The sequence below is a fragment of the Chaetomium tenue genome, assembly GCF_020726465.1.
Source record: "Chaetomium tenue strain MPI-SDFR-AT-0079 chromosome Unknown F5144scaffold_4, whole genome shotgun sequence".
Classification (NCBI taxonomy): Eukaryota; Fungi; Ascomycota; class Sordariomycetes; order Sordariales; family Chaetomiaceae; genus Chaetomium; species Chaetomium tenue.
In genome coordinates, this window is record NW_027117332.1 from 4762481 (window position 1) to 4787161 (window position 24681).

At 55.9% G+C, this 24681-nt stretch overlaps 10 protein-coding genes across 10 annotated transcripts; 3 read left to right on the forward strand and 7 right to left on the reverse strand.

Annotated features, from left to right (window-relative positions):
• On the reverse strand, positions 1-1564 carry F5144DRAFT_488669 (uncharacterized protein; the record flags this gene model as incomplete). Its single annotated transcript, XM_066785675.1, has 4 exons — positions 1-189; positions 270-392; positions 557-1247; positions 1329-1564. The coding sequence occupies 4 exons, from the start codon at positions 1562-1564 to the stop codon at positions 1-3; spliced, it is 1239 nt and encodes a 412-aa protein (XP_066643963.1).
• Positions 1565-3248: 1684 nt separating this feature from the next.
• Positions 3249-6121, reverse strand: F5144DRAFT_488461 (P-loop containing nucleoside triphosphate hydrolase protein; the record flags this gene model as incomplete). Its single annotated transcript, XM_066785662.1, has 3 exons — positions 3249-4412; positions 4469-5698; positions 5777-6121. 3 exons carry the CDS (start codon positions 6119-6121, stop codon positions 3249-3251), a joined length of 2739 nt encoding a protein of 912 aa, XP_066643964.1.
• Positions 6122-8360: 2239 nt separating this feature from the next.
• F5144DRAFT_264454 (uncharacterized protein) lies at positions 8361-10703 on the forward strand. The gene is made up of 2 exons (XM_066783566.1): positions 8361-9447; positions 9507-10703. Exons 1-2 carry the CDS (start codon positions 8676-8678, stop codon positions 10520-10522), a joined length of 1788 nt encoding a protein of 595 aa, XP_066643965.1. The 5' UTR covers positions 8361-8675; the 3' UTR covers positions 10523-10703.
• Positions 10704-11165: 462 nt separating this feature from the next.
• Positions 11166-12948, forward strand: F5144DRAFT_575342 (uncharacterized protein). The gene has a single exon (XM_066789073.1). It carries the CDS (start codon positions 11356-11358, stop codon positions 12697-12699), a length of 1344 nt encoding a protein of 447 aa, XP_066643966.1. The 5' UTR covers positions 11166-11355; the 3' UTR covers positions 12700-12948.
• F5144DRAFT_491615 (uncharacterized protein) lies at positions 12926-13814 on the reverse strand (the record flags this gene model as incomplete). The annotated part of the gene is made up of 2 exons (XM_066785871.1): positions 12926-12965; positions 13183-13814. The coding sequence occupies 2 exons, from the start codon at positions 13812-13814 to the stop codon at positions 12926-12928; spliced, it is 672 nt and encodes a 223-aa protein (XP_066643967.1).
• A 337-nt stretch (positions 13815-14151) lies between these two features.
• Positions 14152-15707, reverse strand: F5144DRAFT_264461 (uncharacterized protein). The gene is made up of 4 exons (XM_066783567.1): positions 15127-15707; positions 14874-15071; positions 14428-14796; positions 14152-14375 (listed from the first exon to the last, which is right to left on the reverse strand). Exons 1-4 carry the CDS (start codon positions 15305-15307, stop codon positions 14302-14304), a joined length of 822 nt encoding a protein of 273 aa, XP_066643968.1. The 5' UTR covers positions 15308-15707; the 3' UTR covers positions 14152-14301.
• A 401-nt stretch (positions 15708-16108) lies between these two features.
• F5144DRAFT_264474 (uncharacterized protein) lies at positions 16109-17303 on the reverse strand. The gene is made up of 2 exons (XM_066783568.1): positions 17081-17303; positions 16109-17021 (listed from the first exon to the last, which is right to left on the reverse strand). Exon 2 carries the CDS (start codon positions 16914-16916, stop codon positions 16128-16130), a length of 789 nt encoding a protein of 262 aa, XP_066643969.1. The 5' UTR covers positions 16917-17021; positions 17081-17303; the 3' UTR covers positions 16109-16127.
• On the reverse strand, positions 17275-19467 carry F5144DRAFT_264626 (Tannase/feruloyl esterase). Its single transcript, XM_066783569.1, has 3 exons — positions 18800-19467; positions 17989-18732; positions 17275-17907 (listed from the first exon to the last, which is right to left on the reverse strand). Exons 1-3 carry the CDS (start codon positions 19268-19270, stop codon positions 17578-17580), a joined length of 1545 nt encoding a protein of 514 aa, XP_066643970.1. The 5' UTR covers positions 19271-19467; the 3' UTR covers positions 17275-17577.
• A 1307-nt stretch (positions 19468-20774) lies between these two features.
• Positions 20775-22278, forward strand: F5144DRAFT_575349 (uncharacterized protein). The gene is made up of 3 exons (XM_066789074.1): positions 20775-21194; positions 21280-21736; positions 21799-22278. The coding sequence occupies exons 1-3, from the start codon at positions 21016-21018 to the stop codon at positions 22147-22149; spliced, it is 987 nt and encodes a 328-aa protein (XP_066643971.1). The 5' UTR covers positions 20775-21015; the 3' UTR covers positions 22150-22278.
• F5144DRAFT_575351 (kinase-like domain-containing protein) lies at positions 22279-24287 on the reverse strand. Its single transcript, XM_066789075.1, has one exon. The coding sequence runs from the start codon at positions 24029-24031 to the stop codon at positions 22493-22495; it is 1539 nt and encodes a 512-aa protein (XP_066643972.1). The 5' UTR covers positions 24032-24287; the 3' UTR covers positions 22279-22492.
• Positions 24288-24681: the final 394 nt, after the last annotated feature.

Consider the following 24681-nt stretch of genomic DNA (forward strand, 5'->3'; position numbering starts at 1 on the left):
CTAATGCTTTGCCTCGCGGTTCTCGGTGAGGTTGTGAGCCTCGGAATATAGATATCCAACAATTGCCCACCGCCCAGCTGGCTGACGAACACCCCCGATGCCAGTCGGGTGTCCCGTAGATCCTCCCTCATGAGTGAGCACAGCCTGTGGACCGACAGAGCCGGCACGTCCCCCATTCCATCCAGGATCCTACACAATGACTGCGTCATGTCATCACCCGGAAAGCCCCTTGACCACTCGTGATCGTGATACCACGATGGCACACAAACCCCCAGCAGTTGCTTGGTGGACGGCGAAGATACCATTCCCGCCTCGACTCTCATCTCGAGCTGCTCAGCCCTAGCCCCGGGCAAGGCGATGCAGTCAAACACCAACAACACATCCCCAGGCACCTGCATCAACGAATCCCTCACATCGTCCCAAAAGAAGCTGCTCGCCCCGGGACCAGGCCCGCTACCACGCCGTCAGCGCAGCTCAACACGTAGTCAACAACGACCCCATACCCAAACGGGGACACCTCCTTCGCCCCCCTCAAACAAAAGGAAAAGACAAAAACGTACCTCACAAAAACCATCCTCCCATCCCCCCCCAAACACCCCCACCCCCGATAATACACCACCAGCAACGTGTCCGCCGCCGACCGCTCCAGGAACCGGTCCAGCATGGTCTCGACTGCCGCCGTGGGGTAGTCGGTGGGGATGGTGCGGCACTGCACGCGATAACCACGCCGCTTGAGCGTGGCGCGGAGGGTGTCGGTGCTGTTGCTGTCGTGTGCGTGCGTGTACATGTGCATGTTCGCGCCGTGGTGGGAGGTTGCTGTGGTTGTGGTGGGTGTGGCCCACGTTAGGATTAGGGCGTGGACTTGGGTTGCTATTGCTGGGGTCCGGGGTTCGTGGTATGAGGCGGTCGGGGTGTGGGTTGTTGTTGCTGCTGTTGTGGCGGTGGTTACTGTTGACGGTTGGAGGAAGGGTTGTTGGCCATCGAGGAGCTGCTTTTGGAGGAGGAATGGGACTGTTGCGTCTTCGTGCCAGGGCGGAGGCGGTTTTCTTTGGCTCCAGGTCTGCGCGATGCTAACCCCTTTTCCTTTGAGGTCGGGGAGGGCTGTTTCCGAATAGTCCTCCACGCGGAAATCCGGCAATCCCAGGCCCATGGGGGACCCAATTATCCTGGGGCAACTGGAATTCAGGGGGGATGAGAGCGCTGTCTCCGCGTACCCGTCTCGGTCTGGAAACCAAGGCGTTTCTGGGCTGTAAGTATCAGTCGTAATGGGGCTTTGTCTGCCGTTTGTCAGTCACTCCCCTAATTGCCGACAGGGTGGTGATACCGACAGTGTCAGCTCGTCCAGCACATCGACGACCGACTCGATCTTCTCGTTCCACGGATGTGCTAGGCCCTGGTTAGGCACGGCCTCCCCATCGAAACTGCGTGATTCTGAAGGCAGACTGGGTAGCGCCTGTACGCTGGTGGCCGAGAAGTCGTCCCTCAGCGCGGTGAGATGGCGCTGCCACAGCCGCGAGAACTCATCGTCCACCTCCACCTCCTGCGGCATTTCGGATTCCGTCATTTCGGATCCCTCCATGCCAGTGCGCCCTAAGGCTCCACGTACTTCGGACTCAGGTTGATAGACTGGGCGAGGATGCGCTCTCTGGCTGCTTCATTAGCCCACCGCAAGCACAAACACATTGAATCGTGACAGTTGACGGAGCCCATCTCGTCCACGGTGAGACCTAGATCGCCCCCAAAAGGACCGCACCTGGGACAATCAATGTTGGTCGCCACCATCAGGCCGGAGCTTGGAAGGCCACAGGTCTCACACACCATCCGGCTAAAAACGTCAGCTGAGGGTAGCATTGCAGTACAAGTTTCCCGGACACAAGAGCCAGGAAATCTCGGTACGCCGCTTGAGTGGTCCAAAAAGCCCAGCGACCCAACACACAGCGGGTACTATCTTTGGTTGAAAAGGGTTGGAAGGATTGTACATGCCTGGTACCCAAACGGCTTTTACACCAAAAACAAGAGTGGCCCCATCCTCTTTCTCGGCATATTAGCTACAGTTAAGATAGGCGAGCCAACGGAGAAGACCAGAGCAGTGGCATGTTGGGTTGAGGGGCGTACATCTCATGCTCGTCTGTGATAAACTTGGCTCTCTCCTTCCCAACAGCATACTGAAATAGCGGGACAAAGGTCCAACTGCAGTTGTGTCTACTATGTATAGGTCCAATCCTCCCGAGAGACCGGTTCGGTTCGGTTCGGTTCGGTTCGGTTCGGCTTCTGCCAAGTGCCGCCCCTCCAAGTCCCAAAGTTCCAGCTCCAAGCCGCCGAGAGGAACAGAAACACGGCACGGCGATGGACGACCAACCACCCCTCAACCTGCAACCCCCCCAATCTGGAGCTTCCCCGACGGGAACACCCCACCCTCAAGGCCTGGAACTCCTTCCCCATGGCACCGCTCACCCTCCAGCGAACGATGCACACAGTGAAAAAGACATCAAAAATTGTGCCCGGCCCGCTCATACCGGACAAAGGGGGGCGTCCGAAGCACAGGCATGAAACGGCAGCCCCTTAGGGCATACCGCCACACTAGCGTGGATTGCATGATCTCCGCGACTAGTCAGGCGTAGATAAGTGCATGGGAAAAGAATCCCCTGTGAGCACTGGGAGCGCGGGGAAGCTCGCTTTTATACTTGTCCAGGACTGGTCAGTGCACGCCTGCAATTGGCGTCGCTTGCACGTGAATCACTCGCTTCAGACTTGGAAGGGGATGAGGACGGATATGGGGGCGGTCCAATGGTACATAATGGATGGCGTCGTCCTCAGCCAGGCAGCCGCCAAGCTCTGGGCAACTCGTTGCGGTGCTTCGCCCTCGAAACGGGACGAGACGGCCAGCTACGGAACGGGACTCGGGAGACAAGAGTTGCCTTTGGAAAAGGGGTAGTAAGATAGGTAGAAAAACAAATCGACCTACTCTGGGTTGTCGGGACAGATGTTAGCCATAACGGCGAAGTAGATGCAGTGACGTTCCTCTTGCGACAAACCTGAAGAAGAAAAGACAATATCATTAAGCGGCCGTGTCAGTCGTTCATACATATCCGAACATCATCAAACCAAACAGACATAACCCAGACTCCCAACATAGGCCAACAGTTGCCCCGGCCCACCGCCAGGTGGTATCTCAGGCCAGTAGGCCCAGATCGGAGCCATCATTTCCCAAACCCAACCCGCACCCAAAACCCGAAAATTACAAGATTTTAAAAAAGGTCATCATCATCATGAACGGCATTCCACCGCTTCGCCGGTAGCCGGCGTATCTTCTTAGGGCTCCCACTGCTCGCTGTGTTCCGCGCTGAAGAAGACGGCTGGGCGTCACTAACGCGCAGCTTCTCCAGCCGCAGCAGCAAGCTTCCCTCGTCATCACCGCCACCCCTGGTCGCCCGCCCAGGCCGAGGACTCCCCGTCTCAGGACCCACCGCGGCTTTCCCCCTGACGGCCATACCGGCATCACTCCCCCGTTCCTGGAGCGGCATCCGCCGTGTGGGGCCCATGCCAGCAACCTCGCGCCGGAGCGCCTCGTTCTCCTTGCGCAACCGCTCATTCTCCTGGTGGACGTCCTCGACCAGGACATTCTCCTTATCCTCATCCGAGTCCAGCCCCTCCCCATCACTCCCACTCCCACCCCCACCACCAACGGCCATACTCCGCTCAAACACCTCAATCTTACGCCCCCAATGCTCCTCCCCACGCTCCATCTCCACCTGCATGGTAGCCCGCCAGCGCGCCATCTCAATCTCGAGGCGGCGCTCAAACTCGTTGGTGCAGTCCTCGCGGATGGCCTGTTCCAGCTCGATCATGCGGTCCTCCATAGAGAGCAGGTGCGACTCGGCCTCGTGGCGCGCCGCGCGCTCCGTGTCGAGCGCCTGCCGCAGGTAGTCGGCCTCCTCGGCGAGGCGGGAGATCTCGAGCGCGGCCGCCTCCATGGTGGAGCGGTGCATCTCGCTGCTGCTGTTGCTGCGGTTGCTGGTTGTCGGGGAGGCTTTGCGGACGATGTTGGGCGGGGAGGAGAGGAGGCGCGGGTAGTGGACGGATCCTTTCGGGCCGCCGAGCGGTGAGAAGGGGCGGGTGAGAGTGGGTGATTCGGTGGGGGTGGTGGACGGTTGTTGTGGTGCCTGCGTAGTGGCGGTGAGGATCGTCTGGGTGATGCTCGGGACCCGGGGGACGGTGACTTCGCGCGCGAGAGCGCTGTACCGAAGGATTTGGGATGTCGCGTTAAAGTCGCCGTGGGGGTCGGCCGTCACGATCATGACGGCCTTTTGTGGGTTTCGGTGTCTCCCTGTCGAGTACCCCGAGGAAGAGGGGTACGAGTTGGAAAACAGCAATTCTGTCAGTTTGCACTGCCGGAAAGGGACAAGGTTGGGCTGGGCACTGGTTAGAAAATGTTTGTGCTGTGTTTGCATTGGCTGGCACCACTTACCTTATCCTTGTTGGCTGCGTCGCTCTGCATTTGCAAGCACTGGCCCAGGTACATCAAGCTCTCGTTAATCTTGCCAGCTTCGGCGAGCGTCGCCCCAGCAGTTTTTGCATCCCTTGCTCTCTCGCTCCCGGCTAGATCGACCACGGTGAGAGCACCCCCGCTCCAAGGCACTTCCCCCCTGTTCCTCCGGCTGTCCTTAATCCGCTTTTTGACCTCTACACAGAAGAACCCATGACTACGTGAGCTCACGCTATTGCTGCCGGTCCCAGCTACTCTCCGTTCGTGCAAGCCTGCCTCAAGCACCATCAATGCATGGTGCAGGTTGCCGCAAATCACCTTGCGCAGCCCGGCCACCGCTTTTCGGTCCGGCGATGCCTCGGTCGGCTTGAACAACAATGGGCGCCGGCGGTACTCATTGGTGGCAGTCGATTTGATCGGTGGGGTTAGGAGGTCAAAGATTCGGTCGTTATACACCTCGTACATGGAAATGAGGATGGCGTACTCGGCCGCCGGGTCGCAGGACACGGAGAGGGCGCTGACATCGGGTTGTTGCGGGAACGTTGATGGTCGGTGTAAACGGCGTGACGGTGTCTGTCCTGGTCCGATCGACTCGCTCTGAGAATGCAATGCAGATTTAGTACCTTTTCTCAGACGTGATGTGGTTGGGGCCATGAAATGCCTCAAGGGCCCCTGCCCTTGGTGAGCTCTGTTTCCGTTCCGCACTTGCTGGCGTTGAGGACTGCAAAGTAGGGGCCCGGCCGCGCCATTGCTACGAAATACAGCAATGCCACGGGCACGGCTCGCCCTGGCTTCACATGCAAGTCTGTTTGCTAATTTGGGGGTCGAGGCTGGGGAAGACGGCGCCACAGAATCCTCACGGCTGACTATGCGAACACTCTTCGGTCTTTGAACTGGCTCCGGCCCACTAGGGCTGTACTGGTCATGCTGAGTAGGATCGGCTTGGGGAAAAGTTGCAAAATGCCCTACGCTTATGGGGGTTGCGGCTCTTGCGCTAGCTCGAAGGGGCGCCGACGAATCAACATATACGGCATCGAGGAACGTTGAGGCGGAAAAGATGACAGCCTCGGAAGGGTCTGACGCTGCGATCGAGTGTTCGAGGCTCGGGTTGGAATCACAGTCGAGGATGTTTGGGCCGATGGATCGGAAGATAACATCGAGAGAGAGTTGGGTCAGGCCGCGTTGGGACCGGGACCCCAGGATCGTGTGAGACTATGAACACACATGGTTCCTGTCAGTAACTGTCTAGCTTGTCTCCCCGACCGCTGTCCTCGAGGACATTCCACCAACCTTGCCGGATCCTGTGACGCCCAACGTAGCCAGCAGGGCATCAGTCCCATCCCCGCCACATGGCGCTAGCACTCCTTTGACCAGGTCGGCCACGCCGATGCAATGGAAAATGTCTAGCTGGGTCGCATCCTCCTCAAAAACTTGTGTGAAGGCGAACTTCTCGATAGCACGTCGTCGATCGTTGGGTGGGTTCAGGGTGATGTGCTTGGGCGTGGTACTGTCATCGTCTGGCTCTTCGACTGCCAAGAAGCGTTCCCCAGGGGCGGCGGTAGCTCCACTTGGCGGCGGACGCAATCGAAGAAAGACTTGGAAAAGGTTCGTGGCTTTTTGCGTTGATGCGGACATGGCCAACACCTTTTCCATGCACCGACAAGGGTGATGATGCGAGGCTAAAGGGTTGTGGAGATTCGGATTGGCGGCTTGTCGAGGGGAAAAGTGGAAGAAAAAAGTGACAGCGTGGCGTAGGTGTTCGCGTTCAGAGACCTCCAATGCAGGTCCCGTTGATGCGTTTCCAGCTTAGGCGAGTCCAGCCGGAGTAACGCGCTTCAAAAAAATGTTGACGCCAAGCCAGGGATGCAGGGCCAGTTTCCACAGCAACAGAGCTGCCCGACTGGCTCGGATCTAGATAAGATAAGATGTGTTCAGCCTTCCCGGCTTGGCAGAAAGGTTACCCCTCGCACATGCCCGTGGGGGCTCAACCATCAACGACCAGGGCAGAAACAACGAACCAGGGGGGTGGGTTTCTTAAAAATCCAGCTTTGGATCAATTAACCTGCTGCCGTTGCGTTTTTGTCACCTCTGCATTTAGCTAGGTCATGAAAAACTACAACCATGGGCACAATACTTCTCTTCCAGCCGGGATAAGCGATCATTTTTCATTCATGCCGCGGGGTCCGTTGCAAATCCTGCCTCTTCCCCCTCAAACTGGACCCTCTTACCTGTTCATGCCGTTCAGGCTTTTTGAGGTGGATCCAACTCCTCTTTTCACGAATTTTCGAGGCTGGCAGTGGCCAGCGGATCCCTAGGTGGGAGGCAAATCATCTGTTGTGCATGACCAATAGGAAGGGCCGAGATTGTCTTGCAAGCCGAGTTGTAGAATCCCGCCCGTTGGTGCCGTTCAAACTCTGCCTTCGGCCCGCTAGGACAGACGGGCAGTCGTGAGTGACTGTGTACAGACACCTAGTTCATGCCACCCTTGTCTCTCTGACTCGACAGACGGGCAGTGACTCAACGCCGAAAAGGGATGTCCAGAAATTCATCATTGATTCGCCCCAAGTCAGCTGAGCCGGAATTTTGACGAAGAAAGCCTGACGGTGTTCATGAGAGGATCGGGCCGGTCATAGCCCCGCTAATACTCTGTTTGTTACGAGACGGCAGCTGGCAGCTGGATCTGCCACGATGCGGTTTCGAAGACGAAGGTCTGCTTGTGCGGGGCAGCGTTCGTCCTTCGAAACAGACTCGGCCGACACTTGCTTCAAGAAGTGGCACCTCATTGCACGCTTGCGCTGCACTTGCGCTGCACTTGAGGTGCAATGCGCTACACGTGTCCACTATCGCCTCCCACCGTGACCTCCTACTCGATCTAGCCGCCGGCGTCGGTCTCGGCGGCAAGTCTGAAATTGAGCTGTGGAGACAAATTCGAAGACTTGTCGTTCCAGTCACGATCAACACGTAACTTCGTCATATGCGCTGCACCTCACCTGCGTCTTCGCAAGCGAGCCGTCAGAATGCGGGGCAATCTGTCTGGACGCCCCGCTCTAAAACGACACAGCTGCAGTGGTGGCACCAAATTGGCACGCAGGAATTGGATATTGGGACGAAAAATAGTCTGAGTCGTTTCGCGGCGCATGCATGACGGGCTCGATGACGCCCATGATCTAAACGTGTAGGAGGGAGAGGGGTTCGAGGCCCCCCAAGAGAAACAATGAGAATGAAAAATGTCAAAGTTTGATAGGTACGCGGGCTTTCCCCCCACGCCCTCTTCTTCAAACCTGTGTGCACTTCACTCGTCGCCGCCGCTTTCATCCAAGGCAGCGATGATGCGGCTGCGAACGTCAAACGGCGGGGGAAAAGAGCGGTGACGAGACGGGGTCCAGGCGGGGGGTTGCGCTCCGGTAATTGTCCCATTCTGACGCACGAAGGGTGGGTGGTGTTTCCCGGGGCTTTCGATGCACGGTCGCCAGCTGCCAGAAGGTCCAAGGGCCGTTGATGCAGGGGTGGAGCTGTGTGGATCAAGTCTCGACCCACCGAATGGGCTCCAATTGCGCATCGAGCCAAGCCCACCCTAATTGGTCCCACCGATGGAAAAAAAGTCTGGTCAAAAGCATCCGACAGCCCTGCCTTCCCCTCCTCGACTTCCCTTTTCCCCTTGTCAACCAACCATACCAACCACTAGACAACGAAGTCGCACTACTCAATCTAGAGATTCAGTACCTCCTTATCCAACTTCGTCGATTTTCAAGATGCCGTCGGCCGTCGTTGAGCTCTAAGCGCCCACTGCGGGCGTGCCAATTGACCCCGGCACGCCTGCAGTCCAGCAGCCTCAACGAGATACCCAATTCTGTCCGCCCTTCGACGAAGTTTCGCAGACTTTCACCGTCTCGAGCCCGTCTCCGCTCCCGGAAACGAGGCTCACGCTCACCGGGACAAGGAAAGCCTGCTTTCGAACTGAAATCAACAGGTTATTATCACAGGCCCACGTCCCTTGCCTTAGAAGCGACTCGAACGACCAATTCCGACAACCCTCACACCCTCAATTCATCTTTTTTTGCAACATTCGGACCCCCCACCTTCTTGGTCCGTGACCATTTGCAAGGTTCACTGCACCGTCAGGAAGACCGTGCACCTTTCGTCCCTCTCTCGTCCTGCATTCAAGGTTACCCCTGCAGATCCCGCCACAATGTCTCGCAACGTCCGCCAAAAATATCCCCCTAAGCCGGCCCGGGTTCCGAAGTCCCGGGACTACGACTCGTCATCCATCGACCTCTCCGACGACAGCGGCTACTCTGGCGTCGAAGATGTTACCGACTCTGAAGACGACGACGAGGATGTTTTTGCGGCCGAGGAGGAGCACATAATCAATGCATCTCGCAAGCGAGCATTGGATCCCCCTCGGCCGCTAGTAGCCGATGAAGATGATGACGCAGACGAGGAAAGCGAGGCGGATGAAGAGGACGAAGCCGAGCCGGAGGAAGCCGATCCGGCGGATGATAGTGCAAGCTGGGACGGCTTCTCGTCGGACCATGACGAGCTCCTTCCGGCGCATCCCGTAACCCGCGACCTACTTGATCAGGTCTCCATCACCCCTGGGCGCCATGTTCGCTTTGTTGGTGTCCCAGATAGCGACACAGACTCGACGACGAGCGAGACCAGCGAGGTCTCCGAGGTTAATGGCTTCTTCCCTGATATCTTTGTTGAGCAGAGCGCACTGGACCCCATGTTCCGCCGAGAGATTGAGGACGATGATGAAACCTCGTCCCAAGGCTCGTTCTGGGACTTCCACAACGGCTCACAGGAGATCGCCGCCCGTAGGGCCGAAGACGAGGCCGCCGTTAGAGACTTTGACCTTGACATCGATTCCCTGGCGACCCCTAGGCCAAATGACCCGCCCATCGACATGTCCGCAACCGTCGTTAGCACTGCAGAAGTGCAGGACCTCGACGGTTACGAGAGTGAGTTTATTTGCTGATGATAAGCACATCACGTACTAATCTGATTGCGTTCGCGTCAGCCGACGGTGATACCACGGAAGAAGATATTCCAGAGCCCATCATCCGCAAAAAGCAATTACGACGCTCCCGCACAGTTGAGGCATCTTCAGACTCGGACACGGAGCGACCGGCCAGTTGCAAACCCGGCAAGCCTCGAGTTGGCCGGTTCAATCTCGATAGATCGGACAATAAGCCCATTGGCGTCGTCGATCCTGCTACCGGAAAGATGATTATTTTCACACCCCGCAGGACGAACCAGCTCGATCTTTCACCAGAGTCACTCCACCTAGACTTCTCCGCACAAGATTTGGCCTCGCCCCTCGTCAGAAACCCAGGTTTTATCATGATGGGTGCCATGGCGTCATCCAATACCTTTGGCGACTTCATGAACATGCAACCCTTCGGCCCGACCGAAGCATTTTTCCCTTGCACCCCCGGCATATTCCCCGGCGAAGAGGAAAGCGACGACTCATACTTTGCCGGCATCGAGGAGGATGAAGAAGAAAGCCTCCTCAAGATTGAGGATTTTGTCACCTTGAGTCACGACTCATCTGACGAGGAAGAGGAGGAACCGTTCTCCCTTTGGAACGGGGATGTCGCTTCCAGTCCCACCCGGCCCAAGACGGCTGCTAGCAATGCAAGCGCGGCAACCGAATCCGCACCAGCAGCACACCCGCTGCTCACACACTTTGACAGCAATTCAGATGTCGTCGGGGCTTTCCGCCGCAACCAGATAAACCAACAGCTCATCTACAGCGACAAAGCGAGCCAAGAATCTCTCGCTTTCTCCGGCCCGTACTATCACGGCACGCTCCGCGGCATCAAGACCGGGAGCATGGAAACCGTCACAACGCCCATCACGCCAATCCGCCGGCAAAAGCGGAGCAACACGATCGGCAGTGGGTTCGGCGATATCCAACAGAGCAGCCCACTCAACGTCGTGTCGCAGAAGAGAAAGGCATCCGGTAACCACGTTGACGCCAACCTGCACAAGCGCCATCGGAGCATCTCAGAAATGGAGATCTTGCGCATCTAGTAGGCTCATCGACTGGGCCCGCCCACATCAAGGTCGAGCAAATTACGTCGGAGGACGGCATGGCTTGGGCACACGGTGCCACAGTCTTCGGAAGTCGACTCGGCCACCCCAACCATCCCTGGCCTCATAATGTATCACGACGATTCTAGACCCACGGTCATTTCTTTGTCATTTTCTTACTTTACTAGTCAACACCAAACCAGTCTTTTTTATCAGTCTACCGACGGAATGTTTCCTACCCGACCCCTCGATACCCTTCCCCGGGGTTTATGTTTTGGTGCCTTGAGAAACCAGGCGCTAGGGTGGTTTCAGCCCCTGGCTTACCCGGGCTTTGCTGCTTTTGCCCGCTGTGGCGATGATAGATGAGACAGGACGGTCAAAATCTGGCACTAGTACAGGTAGATAAAAACGGGGGCGGGCATTTGCAATTACTTCCGGATTTCTCTGTCGTTCGGGGAAACCAAAGATTGTCGCGGCACCAAAAATGGGAGGGGTTCTCTAAAATCAGCAGTTCTTATTTGAATGATATTCAGACATTCTTTTTCACTCTGCTTGTAGCGGTGAGGTGCCACAACGCCAAGACCAGGCTACCCTCGACTAGTCGCAATCGAAGAATGATCACCAGCGAAGGGCTGTGCTGCCGGGATGGTGTGGCGCAGCTTCGACTCACATTTAGAATCTCACTTTCACCACCAGGCTCCGAGATTCCCCGTAGACTTCCTCCTTTTACATTTTTTTGTTTTTCCTAAGGGTTTTTTGAAACGGACTTGATCTTGAAAAGAGCTAAGCCGAGTTAAATCGGCCAAAAGCCCGCCAGTGCCCAACCACACACAATGGACTTGGGCACCGTCCTCACCGTGGTCGAGCTCGTCCAAAAGGCCATTACCATCTACGAGCGTATCGAAAACCTCCCCCAGCAGATGGCACAGTTAGGCCGTCGGATGGAAAACCTCAACCTCTTCCTCGTCCGCCTTCAGAACTTCCTAACGGAGAACAACAAAAACGACAAAAACATCAAAAAGTCGAAAACCCAACTGTTGTCCGGGCAACTAAACGATCTCCGCAAGTTGCTGGCCGGGATAAAGGCCAACGCAGAGAAGGTGTACGACCTATTCGATCGCTACAAGAGCGGTATCCTCTCCCGATCCAAGGACCTTAAATTCCGGGCAACATGGATGACGCAGGTGTGGTTCTCCATCGTCGACAGCAGCGCCGACAAGGTCCAGGTCATCATGGAGGACATCGACCAGCAGCGCAGCCTGTTACGCGACTACCTCGTCCTCATGGCCGTTGAGAAGGCCTACGAACCCCCCGCCACAGCCACCACCACCACCACCACCACCACGCGACCGGGCCGCGACCTAGCGCAAAAACCACCAAGCGGAACGCTAGCAGCCACATCCTCCATCCGCCGGCCACCACCCTCCCCTTCCCCCACCCCGCCCCGCCGCGACTACAAAATCCTCTTCGTCGACCCCTACAACGAAGCGCGCAGCGTGGTCGCCGAGGCCCTGGTCAAGCTCCTCGCACAAATGACGCTCCGCGCCTGCGGCGGCAGCGGCGGTGACTGGCGCATCGGCGAGGTCCGCTCGGCCGGGTTCTTCACCAAGCGCAAGAACGAGGCCGTGGGCGCCATCGACGCGCTCGACTACAGCGAGCGCAGCTTCCAGCTGCCGTGGCGGCCGGGCGGCGCGCCGCCCGACGCGACGGCCCTGGCGGCGGTGTTTGATAATCGGTGGGCGGATTATCCGTTCAAGAAGGATGTGAGGAAGGAGATTTTGGCGCGGACGTCGAGGGGCGTGCCGAAGGATGTGTTTGCGAGGTTTGATTTTGTGTTTGTGTTTACGGTGAGGGAGCATGATAATATGGTGAAGCTGAAGGAGGCGTTGCTGAGGAGGGAGGGCCCTGGGGCGGCACCGCGGTGCAAGGGTAGGGTGTTGCAGCTGGGGGCGTATCTGGCGCAGAAGAGGGGGCAGGTCAGGGAGATCTTGAATCCGGTGGAAGCTGGTGTGAAGAGCGGGGATTTGAAGAAGAAGAGGGAGGCCTGGAACCAGCAGGTGTCGGAGATTAGGACGGCTTTGAAGGCGTTTCTGAAGCAGGAGATGAGGTGGACACCGCCGGATGATCAGGATGTTGGTTCTTCTAGCTTGAAGGGACTCGAGGCTGGAAAGAAATAAGTAGATCGGTTGGTGTGTGTGGTTTGGGTACAATATAGGTACCTATGCTGGGGAAACGAGTAGGTACGTTGAAAGTTGATCAGTCAATAGGTATCTACCTTGTAAGTACCGAGGTGCTCCGTTGTAATGGGGTCTCAAAACCGGGTGGTCCCGAAAAGCGGACAGAGAACACGGAAAATGCTAGAGCAAGCGCTCTCGTTTGTTCTAATTCAAATATTGCACAATATCAATTGATTACTATTTCTCCGTAAGAAAGCACTGGAACCCTACCAAGATTGGACCCTTAGTACGTATTGTCTAGGTTGACTACCTTACCTCGCAGGCGCCAGTAAAGGCCATCGCCACGGCAAGAATGGAAACTCGATTTAACCTTTCTCTAATCGCCGGCTCGAGGAACTCAATGAATTCCCTCCGCAGACAACGCAGTGCCAGCGGCGACAATCGTCGTGAGGGTCAGCATAATTACAGGAAACCGGCACGTACGCGCCACAGTCGGGCCAACCACATATCCTCTGGCGGTAACGAGGGTCGCACACCCACCGGATTGCAAGCCACAAGTCTCGCGATGCCGCGGGAGTCATACAACCCAAGAACCTCTCCAGTTGCATGTCCACACCACAGCACATGAGCCCGGCCAGGCGGAACATTACCCGCCGAATGTCGTCATGGTCCTGGATGAACTTGTCCCTGCCCTCACGGCTCATATCCTGGCTTTGTATAAAGCTGGTTTCGAGGTCTTCCCTTCTTTCCCGCACGGACTGGATGCGCCTGTGGTGCTTCTCGATATTCAACTTCACGTTGAACGCTCTGACCATCAAGCAGTCACGGCAGATTAGGTCGCCGCAGGGAAGCTCATGGACCCGGTTGAGCGTAACAAGGCAACGGCAATTACGGCATGCCACGTTCCATGTCGCGGACTCCGTGTCGCCGCCGAATCGTCGTACGTATTTTGCGAAGTTCTTCTTCAGGCCGTGCCGATGGTAACCGCATTTGTGCTCGCCGTGGTGATTGAACGGGGGAATAAGCATGAGGACATGGTCTGGGGGCGGTAATGGTTCATCAGCCATGTCCATCTCCGGGGATGGGTCGAGAAATGGGTTTTGTGAGGTTGCCATATTTTCTATGAGTGGTAGTTACCTAAGTCAGTACCCGATACAAGGACATAAGAAGCGAGGAACGCAGGAACGGCGACGGGCGAGCAAGAGACTGGAGGGGAAGATGACGGGCAATATGCTACAATGACGTTCATTATATCTGCGCCACATCAGGTTCTTGAAAGGTATTGTTTTAGGGACAAGGGGCTTCAAGCACTCAAAGAATGTTGCGTCAACAAATCGGCAACTGAAGCTATGCTTTGTTCACAAATCCCCTAGGCTTTGAAGGGACGTTGAGAATATAGATGCGTGGATTTGTGACACCCAATCGAAGACTCGGATAACGTTAAAACCCCTTAGCGAAAGTACTGATCGATATGCCTTTATTTACTTGATAGACCATAGCGAGGGACAAACGACAACGAGATTGAGGTTTGTTGCGCGCAGTAAGAAATGCTTCCACGAGGTTACACAGGACAACACGACACACTGCCAATGATCATAGACATCATAGCCCACAAGTGCCGTTTTTGCAGATGATCAAGGAGCCACCGCAGTCGGCGTCGGTTTCGCAGCTGTTACCTAAGAAGGAAGTCAGCACGAGGGCACCAACCCCTGAACCCATGTCACATACCAATGCAAGCAAGCGGGCTATCAGCACACGGGGGTCTTGGGGTTGCTTGATCTGAGGTCATCGGGGGGCGAACTGTCGAGCGAGGTGTCGGAGAGATTGTGACCCGGCGGGTAGTCGTAGGCCTAGGCGGGACTGTCACTCGGCTAGTAGTTGTGGGCCTAGGTGGGACGGTCCCTCGCCGAGTAGTCGTAGGCCTGGGTGGGACTGTCACTCGGCTAGTAGTCGTGGGCCTGGGCGGGACGGTCACTCGGCGGGTGCTTGTAACAATGCGCCGGGTGCTGGTGACCAGGGTTACGGGCCCATCGCCGCAAGTGCCCGAGTGACAAGTCATATCGCCATCACAGTCGTTCTCTGTTTGACATGGATCACCTGAAGGCAACTTGGTGTCAACATTTCCGCACCGTCGGCTCTCTAGCAGGGTTCATCCCTCGGAGAGGGACACAAACCTGCGCAGTGGCCCATCCAGTCACAATCGGGATTGGGCGGTACTGTTGGCGTAGCCGTGACATAGATAGTGGTTGTTATAATGATCGGAGTTGGAGTCCCGACGGTGGGAGTGGGTTCGATGTCGTCCGGGTTGGCACAGGACCCAGCAAGGCAGGTGAGGTCGCCGTCGCAGTCAATTTCGGTCTCACAGGGGTCACCTAGACAGTCAGTTAAGAGCTAGCTGTGGAGTGGAGAAACGGAAGATGAATATACCAAGGCAGTGGTCCGTCCATTCGCAAACGTCTCCTGCTTCGCCGCCGCCGTCACCTCCCTCTTCTCCCTCGTCATCATCACCGTCACCCCACTGTCGGGCAACAGCCCAGGGGGCTGGAATTCTTCTCGCTTCCAGGCAGAGGCCGTAGGCCAGCGCTCCAAGGAGATAAGTGAACTTCATATTGACAATGGAAATGGGAGTATTGACGTCCTAGTAACACTGGGTGAACTAAAAAGGATAGATCAGCAGAACGACGCTAGTTTGGTAGCTGGGGACTGGCCTCTTCATATAAGTATCCATAGCTTAGCAGATACCACGGAAATGGTATAGCCCAAATCGTGACTGCCGTGTATATAGGCACCGTTATAGGGCCTGGCCTTTATTTGCACCTTCCGCACACACGCTTCATTTTCCAGATTCTGGGGTTTACGGGATTTCCCGTTGGCTGGGGGCCCTTCAGACACTGGAGAACATTAATATAAACAAAGTTGTGCGGCAGCTACGAAATGAGTGCCGGCAAAGCAAGGGCGGGAATCACCCGGTTGGTGGTTAGAGCCCCAGGGAGAAAGTCCGACTTGTTTAGCCAAAGGGGAGAGGGGAACTAGGTCGCCAAGAACCAAAGTGGCTGACGACGCCCTTATATACAGACAGACGGGAAGCAAGCACATTGTTCATTGGCAGATATTGTGATCTCTGATCTCGAATGTCTTCATTACCGGCGTGCCTAGGTCATTCAACATATGAGGTGAACCTAAGCAAACCCCTCTTCATACGTTCCGTCTATCACTCCTCTTTTTTTCTTTTCCCCCTCGGCGTCCTTTACCTCACCGTGTTTTCCTTCGGACTCGGGCTTTTCTTTTGTTTCACATACACCAAGTAACCTTGAGTAAATCAATCACACGTGCATTTCGGACAACACATCGCCATTGGGGCCATTTACTCAATACTCGATCATCACGCTAACCCCCGATTTTATCCCGATACAAACAAACACCGCCGCTCACTCCACCCGCTCAAACCTTACCAAGACACCTCTCACGTCAACCCTGAGATTCTCCGAGTGGTAGAGTACACTTTCCTCCTCCACAACCTTGGCCCAGCCGGGCGGCGTCCCGAACTGGCGGTACGCATCCATGTGGTTATAGTTCCTGAAACCCTCCCCGAGCTTCTCGAGAAGGTGTTGCAAGTAAGCGGGAGAAAGGTCGTCGATATCGAACATGACGCTCCGGCGGGCCAGGGTAAACATCCGGTTCATCACGGCTTCGAACTGTGTGGGGTTGACAAAGTGCAGCGCGCCAAAGCAAGTGATGTGGTCGACTGCCGGTCCAGAGACGCTGCAGCTCTTGGCCGCTCCGGGTTGGACGGCATGTTGCAGCCAGGACGCGTTGGGGTCCATGAGGATGTCCTGAATGAAGCCCTGCTGCGTTGAGTCGTAATATTGCACACACCACGGCGCCTTGAGCATGCGGGTGGAGACGTCGACGCCGTGAACGTAAACTTTGGACTGTGTCGAGGATGCGTTGAGGGGTGACTCGCGTATCAACATCCCCACGGGTCCCGTACCGGCGCCAAGGTCGAGAGTGAATCCGTGATGTGGGAACTGGGCAAAAACCTCGCGCTGAAAGCTTCGCAGTCTTGTCTCCTCTGCGCCGTCCTCGTAGCTGTCCGCATAGTTGTCATAGACCTCCTCGATGGTGGTCCCGGTGATTTTGAAATCGTGGCCCGCATTGTGTCCGTCTTCTTGGTCGTGGCTGTCACCGCGCACGCCATCGTTGATTGGGGGAGACATTGTCAGGAAACGACTGATGGTAGTAGTCGAGGAAGTTGACGGTTGGGGGTCGTTAAGGAGGGGATTATTTTCGTGTGGCAGCCGAGCCTAAGATACCTATGGTACCTATATACGAGAAGTTAGGCTCGGAGTTGTTATGGATGCATTCCTTGAAGAGTACCTACTGATGGGGAAAATGATAAGCGAGTTCCTGCCTCGTGTTGTGGACGGAACAGAGCAATCACACAAGAGTGTCTCCCAAAACAGAAAGCGGGTAAAATGTCCGTGTGGTATTGATGGCGGAAAGGTGGTGAAGGCGACTGGCTGCGGAATATGTAGGCGAGTCAAGGCGGCCACGGCAATGTGCCTTCTTTCTTTTGGTCCATGGTCTTAAAACGGCTTATTTATTGAAAGTCGTTCCTTTCTTCAATAATCCGTAGAGAAATAGGTAAGAGTGGTTAGCTGTTCAGCTCAAGCCTCAAGGAAAGCACAGGGTTATCTCGCGTGGCGGGCAAGTGCATGTGTTCAATCTCTGAAACAACGAGCACGTAACAGGGCGGGACAGTCCGCTATTGTCGAGAGCATCATATTCTGCAACGCTAGCGGCAAGCAGACTGTGTATTGCACGTTCTCTCCAATACAGGAATCATCATCAGGTTACTAGGGGCTCAATAACTGCTTATTATTTGCATGACCAGCACCGCCTCTCGCCCGCAACACCGCAGTCCCGATCAAAGATGGCCTTTTGCGGGTACGGACACAAAATGCGCTCTCCCACAGCCCCCTCCAAGTCTGTGACTTGGACCGGGGAGCTGTCCGGCGCGGTGCCGTTCTCAACCCACGCGCGCAGTTGGTCGAAGAGGCTGGTCGGATTTCCGCTCGGTCCTCCTCCACTGCAGTGGCCCATGCCGGGAATTTCGAAGTGACGGTAAAATTCATGGATGTCTGGTACGAGGGCCGAAACTGCGTCGTAGTATTTGATGGTGCCTTTGGGGGAAAGTAGCTGATCAATCTGCATATGTACGAGCCGGCGTTAGAAACCTGCAGCTTGTGCCATTGCAGTCGGTGACGCAAATGCCACAAGGAGACTTACCAGCCCGTGGTACGTGACCATCTTGCCACCAGCGTTGCGGAAGGCAGACAAGTCAGGGTCGTCGGTGCCCATAATCGACCTGTACCTCTGCTGACCTTGGTGTACCAGCTCGTCGAACTCCGCGTGAGTCAAGTTGGTTAGGTCCAGATCGGCACCCCTGGCAATAAACTGAGTTACCCATGGCACAGAGACGGGTACCAGTACGCCTTGACAAGTTCCCGAAGTACAGTCGTTATTGGCGACACCGATGGCCAGGTCGGTACCTGGAGTAGGCCCCGGCCACACATTCGTGCCGTGCGAGTTGCGCATACCCTGCCAGGTTGCGTTCAAGACGGCCGATGCTGCCCAGGTAATCTCGGAGATCTCAGGGCAGTCGGTGATGACCTGGCCGACCAGCTCAAAGGGATCGAAGCTGGCCAGACAACCGTCCACCTCGTTAACAATGCCGTCGACTAGGCCGTCCAATCCATCGCATGCCGCGGTTGCAGCTGCTGAGATTGCCTGTAGTTCGCACGGGTAGGGGTGCTTTCCGAGCATGCTCATGAACTGCTGTGGCCACAGCATGGCGAGGAGGTTGTTTGTCCAGTGGAGTGGCGGAGCGCCTGCGGCGATGCCGTCGTATGCCGTGGGATAACGCTGGACGAGCATGAGGCCTTGCCGACCGCCCTGGGAGCAACCATTCCAATAGGAATACTCTGGTCCGCGGCCGTAATAAGCCTTGATAAGCGCCTTGGCGATGGTTGCCTTCGTTGACGGATCAGTAAGACACCTTTGAGACCCCCCTACGCCTGGAAACTTGTTTCAGACTTACTTCATCGTCCAAGGATACCGATGCGAGGTTTTGTAACGAATACAGGTCCGGGTTGCCAGGGCTGAGAAGTGCCCACGGGACCGCAGAGTCCTGTGCGTCTCGCAGACCAGCGTCTGTCGTCACCGTGGCGTAGCCGTCACTCACCGCACCAGCCATGGCGACGGCAGTGAGGGGGCTGCGTCCAGCTACCCACCCGGCGCCCCCCACAGCCTGAAGCCGCCCGTTCCATCCGTCTGCCGGGGGAAGCCATACTTCGACGGCGATGGTGTCGGCCTGCCCGGGGTGCGTGTAGGTGACAGTGACGTTGCAGAAGGCCGCGTTCTGGACTTCGACGGCCGGTTGGGTGAACCTGTCAGACACCTGGACTGAGCTGCTGTAGTTGGTAACAGGGCTAGCCGCAACCGAGAGAACCTCGGCTCCAAACAAGGAGAGGCCGGTGAAAGTCTCCGGGAGGCATGGAACTGTCAACATGGTAGCTATGATTGATAGGAGATGAGATTAAGGGGTGTGTACTACTGGTGGTGATCGGATGTGATATGTGGCGGAACGTTGTTGAATTTATATGTCTATCGTAAACTTGCTTCCGTTAACAGCCATGGCGAATCGCCCATTACCTGGTCGAGCTTGCGCGTAAAGGCGTAGGTATGAGTCGGATTGAGCAAGTTCTCTGTTGTTCGGACTTAGATCTGTCGGACCTCGGATCTTAATGGACAGGGGGGTTGGGCAAAGAAGCATGCGATGAACGCCGATATGATTGACATGGAAGCCCAGGGCAAGGAATAAAGCCGGTAGGACTTTAATGTGTTGATTTGAGCAGCACATTCTCCCTGCCGGCAAGGTGGCCGAAGACTGGAGGGACTTCGGACCTCTGTGGTTACCTACCTAGGTACCTACATGATAAATACACCACCTTCCTAGGCCTAGGCCTGACAAAAGATAAATTTACGCCTCAACATAAAGACTAAGAAGTAAAGAGTGCCTGAAAGGATTGTTTAATTTGGTAGCCGAGTCCTGTTGGCTCAGCGTCAACGGGGGAGGGGAGGAACGGGGTGCGCAAATTAAAATTAGGAGAAATACTACGCCGTGTAAGGTGGCTACACAGGTGTGCAGTTTGTCTATTGTTTTTCTGCACTTTCTTTTGCGCCGAAAATTAAAGCCCATCAAACTTAGGTAGGTATTGTCTTCCTTCCCGAAGAAAACATAGAGGATCATGAATTTTGAGTTCGTGAATGTCAACGGGGAGGAATAGGAGTGGGGAGATATCCTTATTCACATTACAATTCCCACTAGCCACGGCACATACTTTATCACTGTCACTGTTTTACGATCTTTATACTCTTTATAACCGCAGGATACATGCCTTATTCTGGTGATGCGAGAAATAAACCAGAAAGCTGTTTCCTGGGCTGCCCATTTGGGCAAAAGGGACGAGCCCTTGCACAACACTTTCATTTCATCCGGGTTGCTACTGCCGTGACGAACGACATAGGGCCCAGGGTAACGAGACTCAAGGAAAAGACGGAAAGTGCTCCGAAAGCATTAGATCTCTCGTGCTGCCCAGAGGGGGGGATGCCAATGATGCCGTCCAGGTTGGATCGCCTTTGGGGGCCAGAGATGGCAGGAATAGATTGATACCAAGAGTGGCTCGGCGGCCTCATTGTTGTGGAATCTGCTGCTGGCTTTGGGCGTACCAGTCACCCTATTGGATGGCTGGAGTCGTGGGTACCCGATATGTACCCGACTGCCCTCAAGGTCTGATATCTCCTCGGGAAAGTTGATATTTGAGCGATTCGGCCCCCAAGCTTGCATCACGCGGCAAGAATCTCTCAGCGTGACAAGCATCGCCAAGACTCTGAGCCACAACGGACCCTTGGCCAAGAGAAGCTAGCCTGAACAGTTCCGTGTCTGGGCACAGGGCGGCCTCTGAAGGTCTGAATATAGGGTGGTGTTGTCGTGTTGAGGAGAAAGCCCTCGCGGGTAAGGCGCATCAATAACCCTTGGCATTAGGTCCAACCCCCAACACAGCCCTGCACTGATGCTACTGTACAAGATGGAGCAATCCAGTTCATAAACCAAGGGGTTCGGGGTTCCTCCTCCTGTCCCTCAAGCCCATTCTCGGACTTTCACTTACAAGTTACTCCTCTTGAGTCTTGGCCGTCAACTCAACTTGATCCGATACCGTCAATACCTAGATAGCAAGCAGCAAGAAAAGCACCATGAAGTGGCTCTCATCGTCGCCGGCATTCGCGTTAAGCGCGACGCTGATCGGGGTCACTATGATCCCACTTGCTACTTTCTGGGGCTTCAATCTGTGCGGAAAACACGGCAGAGACCAAGCCCAACCGCTGAGGCTGACACGCATTTTCCTGCACATGGCGTTTCCAATCTACCTATTGTAAAACACGGAGTTCCTTGCAGCATGTGCGGACTCGGGATGGCGTGAGTCGAGCTGCCGTTTGCTAACCAACGCACAATGCTAGGGCCATCGCCACTGCCATCATCTCCCCGGTCACGGCGATCGTGCGTCTCAAAGACACGGATGTACGAATGGTCGATCTCAACTGGCAAGCGGGATGGATAGGCTTCTGGGGATGGGCCGTTTCCTCACTCCTCGCCACAGCGGCGAGCGTCCTTGCGTCTCATGCAATCTATCTCGCCGGACTCTCCGTTTGGTATCTGGTGTTGGCGAAGCAGAAGTGGTGGAAAGCGGTGCAGCTGGATACCATCATCGCAACGGTGTTACTGATCGTCCTCGACATTGCGTGGTTCGGCAAGACGATCGCGGATGCTTTTGACATAAATGCGGATCGCATCCGACTGGAATGGCTGCTTGTCGTGATAGATCTCACTCTGTGTCTCGTCGCGGCGTTGAATGTTGGGATCGCCATCTATTGCGCGACGAAGTTGAAAAGACGAGGCGACCTTGTTACCGGGAATGTGAGTGCCCCAGCAACAAGTATATTTCATGTCGGCCGTTACTGACCCAATGCCCCTTGTAGTTGTCCGGTCTGTTTCTGGCGGCGTCTCTCCTCTGGCTGCTTCGCTGCGCCTTCGTTTTGGCGGTTGACCTGAAGACCGTTATTCCAGATTGGACTAGAGACGAGTCAGATGCCCAAAAGATAATCAACCCCATCCTCGACTACTGGGTCTCGGCTACTGTCCTGGGCCTGGTCACTTTTATGGTGCGCAACCGAGTCTGGTCGGACCCGTCTGTGTTTGCGGACAAGGGGCACTGGCAGCAGCAGCAGATGTATGTCCAGCCTGTGAGCCAATACCCACAACCACAATACGGGCAGCAGCAGCAGCCGGAGGTGCGTCGGAAGGCTCACCAGGACTACGAACAACAATAGGGGGCGGCGTACCAACCATACCACGAGCTGACCAAGCGTAAGAGTTGACTCGACTGGAGTCTGAGATGACGAATGGGGGCTGGCCACTGGCAACCCATGAGATACATGTACCCATTCATGATAGTTATGATATAGATTCTTTTTTGGAGTCAGCCCATAATAACTCCAGTGGTGGATCCGAGATCCGAGTTCATCCGACTTGTGAAAGACAATGCGCCCCTTAATGTTTTATTGTCCGTCTGATTATTTTGTTGCTCCCAGCACCCGCCTCCTATGTGCGTCACCCCTGGCACCTCCAGCCTTTTTTCCTTGTCATGGAACAATCTGCCCTCAAATATGAAGTCTAAGATGAACTCAACCACGGATGCGCGAGGATGGCCTCTGCCGAAGGACGCTTTGAAGCATCGTACTCCAAGATCCACCGCAGCAGCCCCGCAACCTCATCCATTTCGGCATCGTCCATGTCCTCCGGTTTGAGGTCCCGCAGCTGATCTTCCAGAGGCAAAAATTCGCCCACATTGGCGAGCCAGAAGTCCGAAGATTCACTCATGTCGTCGTCCATGGGCAAATCTGGGATGGCCTCCCCCTGGGCTTGGCCATCATTGCCATCATTGCCATCATCACCATCGTCTCCGTCATCAAGATCAACAAAATCGTCACCATTGACACCGTCATGGCCCATACCGTCTCCGTCATCTGACTCATCTCCAGCGCCACCATGGTTGATGGTGGCTTCCAACCGCTTCCCGTCCGTATCGTAGTACCGGCCGCGGCGCCGCCAGTGCGAGGCCAATTCCGCGGGCAACGGCCCCAGCACCTCAGAGAGCTGGATCAGGTGCTCGTCGTTGATCCCCTCGTCCGACGCCTCGTGGCCGTCCAGTCCCTCTAGCCCAACAAAAAGGTTGCGCCCCGTCACCAACTCAAAGACGAGGCAGCCGAATGCCCATATGTCGATTCCCTTGCCCAACGGAACCTGGGCGTTTCGCAGGATGAATTCGGGCGAGCGGAGCGCCACCGGGGTGACGACGGAGGCCGGCGGATGGCGCTCCAGGAATGAGGCGCCGAGGTCGGCGAGCTTGACGACGGGGTCGAGCTCGAACGTCACCAGGTCCTCCAGCGGTGCGGCTTCTAAGAGATAAGACGGCGCCCAGAGGTCGATCTTGCCATCGCGTCGGACCAGCGTATGCCCCTCGCTTGGGAGCTGCTGGAGCTTCTGCAGCACGGAAGGGTCATGGCCGAGAGGCTCGCCGAGCGGGGGAATGGTGGCCAAGACGTTGCCAGGATGCAGGTCGCTGTGTACGATACCGTGTTGATGGAGGGTGCGGAGCCCGAGGAGGATATCACGCAGGATTCGGTGAGTGAGCGCCTTGGGAAAACGTGGCTGGCGGACCAAGGGGTCCAAGGGGTCCAAGGGGTCGAAGGTTTGGTCCTTAAACTCGGGACGGTTGAGCAATGTGCTGATATGAGGGCCCATCGGGTCCATGACAAGACAAGCATGCCGGCCATTCGGCCCGCGCACGTCAAATGAGTCGCGTAAGCCGACGACATGGCGATTCGCAGTCTGCGGCAGGGTCCGATAGACAGCGAGGCTTTTGTCGATAGTACCGGCTTCCTTCTTGCCCAAGCTAGCGACAGAAACCTTCAAGGCGGCGAAGCAGTTCAAGCTCATATCAGCCACTAGCCAGGCGGTCGAGAAGGATCCGTGGCCAAGCTTCCGGACGACGCGATAGCGATCCCGGAGCACATCGCCCAGGATCACAGGGTGGTAGCCACCTGGGCGGTACGACTCACCCCATTCACACGGAGTGCCATGTGTCTCGAAGCGAAAATCGATCTCGTCCTCAGGATCGCGGCTGGGCGGTGTTTTGGGAGGAGACTCCATGGAGATGGAGATGGAGATGGAGTTGGAGATGGACTGGAGTTGGAAAGTGACGAGAGAGAATTTGAGAAAGAGAACAGGCTGGGATGTCGTCGTGGCGAACTTGGTTCAAATAAGACCAAAAATAAAACCCAGAAGACACAATGGGGGAATTTGGGGAGAGGGTACGATGGGAGGGAGCAAAGAACGGAAAGGAGGAAGAATCGCGGGGCGGATGAATAACAGTGATGAATGAGTGATGAATGGGGGACTGAAACCCCACAAACGCCAAGCGAGGTCCCATCACAGCACTGAGGCGCCCTACTTAATCAACATTCAGATCAGGACGGTGGCACAAGCACGGCACAGCGAGTCTCAGCGCTCTTAAATGGCGACATCGATCAACCCTGGCCTGCCTTTGCGCCTCTCGCTACCTCCCGGCTTATATTTTTAGCATTGGGGATCGAGGGTCTCGCCGCCTCGGGGACACCTGGACAGCGATGGGGTAGCACAAGCCGGGCTGCTATGCTCGGTACAGGGAGCGTGTTGAACTTCGCGCCTACGGGGCACCCACCAAGCTCATGATCTTGATGTGGTTGGGATTCAATGCGACCCCATCCCACCAACCCGCGCCCCCTTGGACGTTTGAGAACCACACACAACCGAGCCGGTGA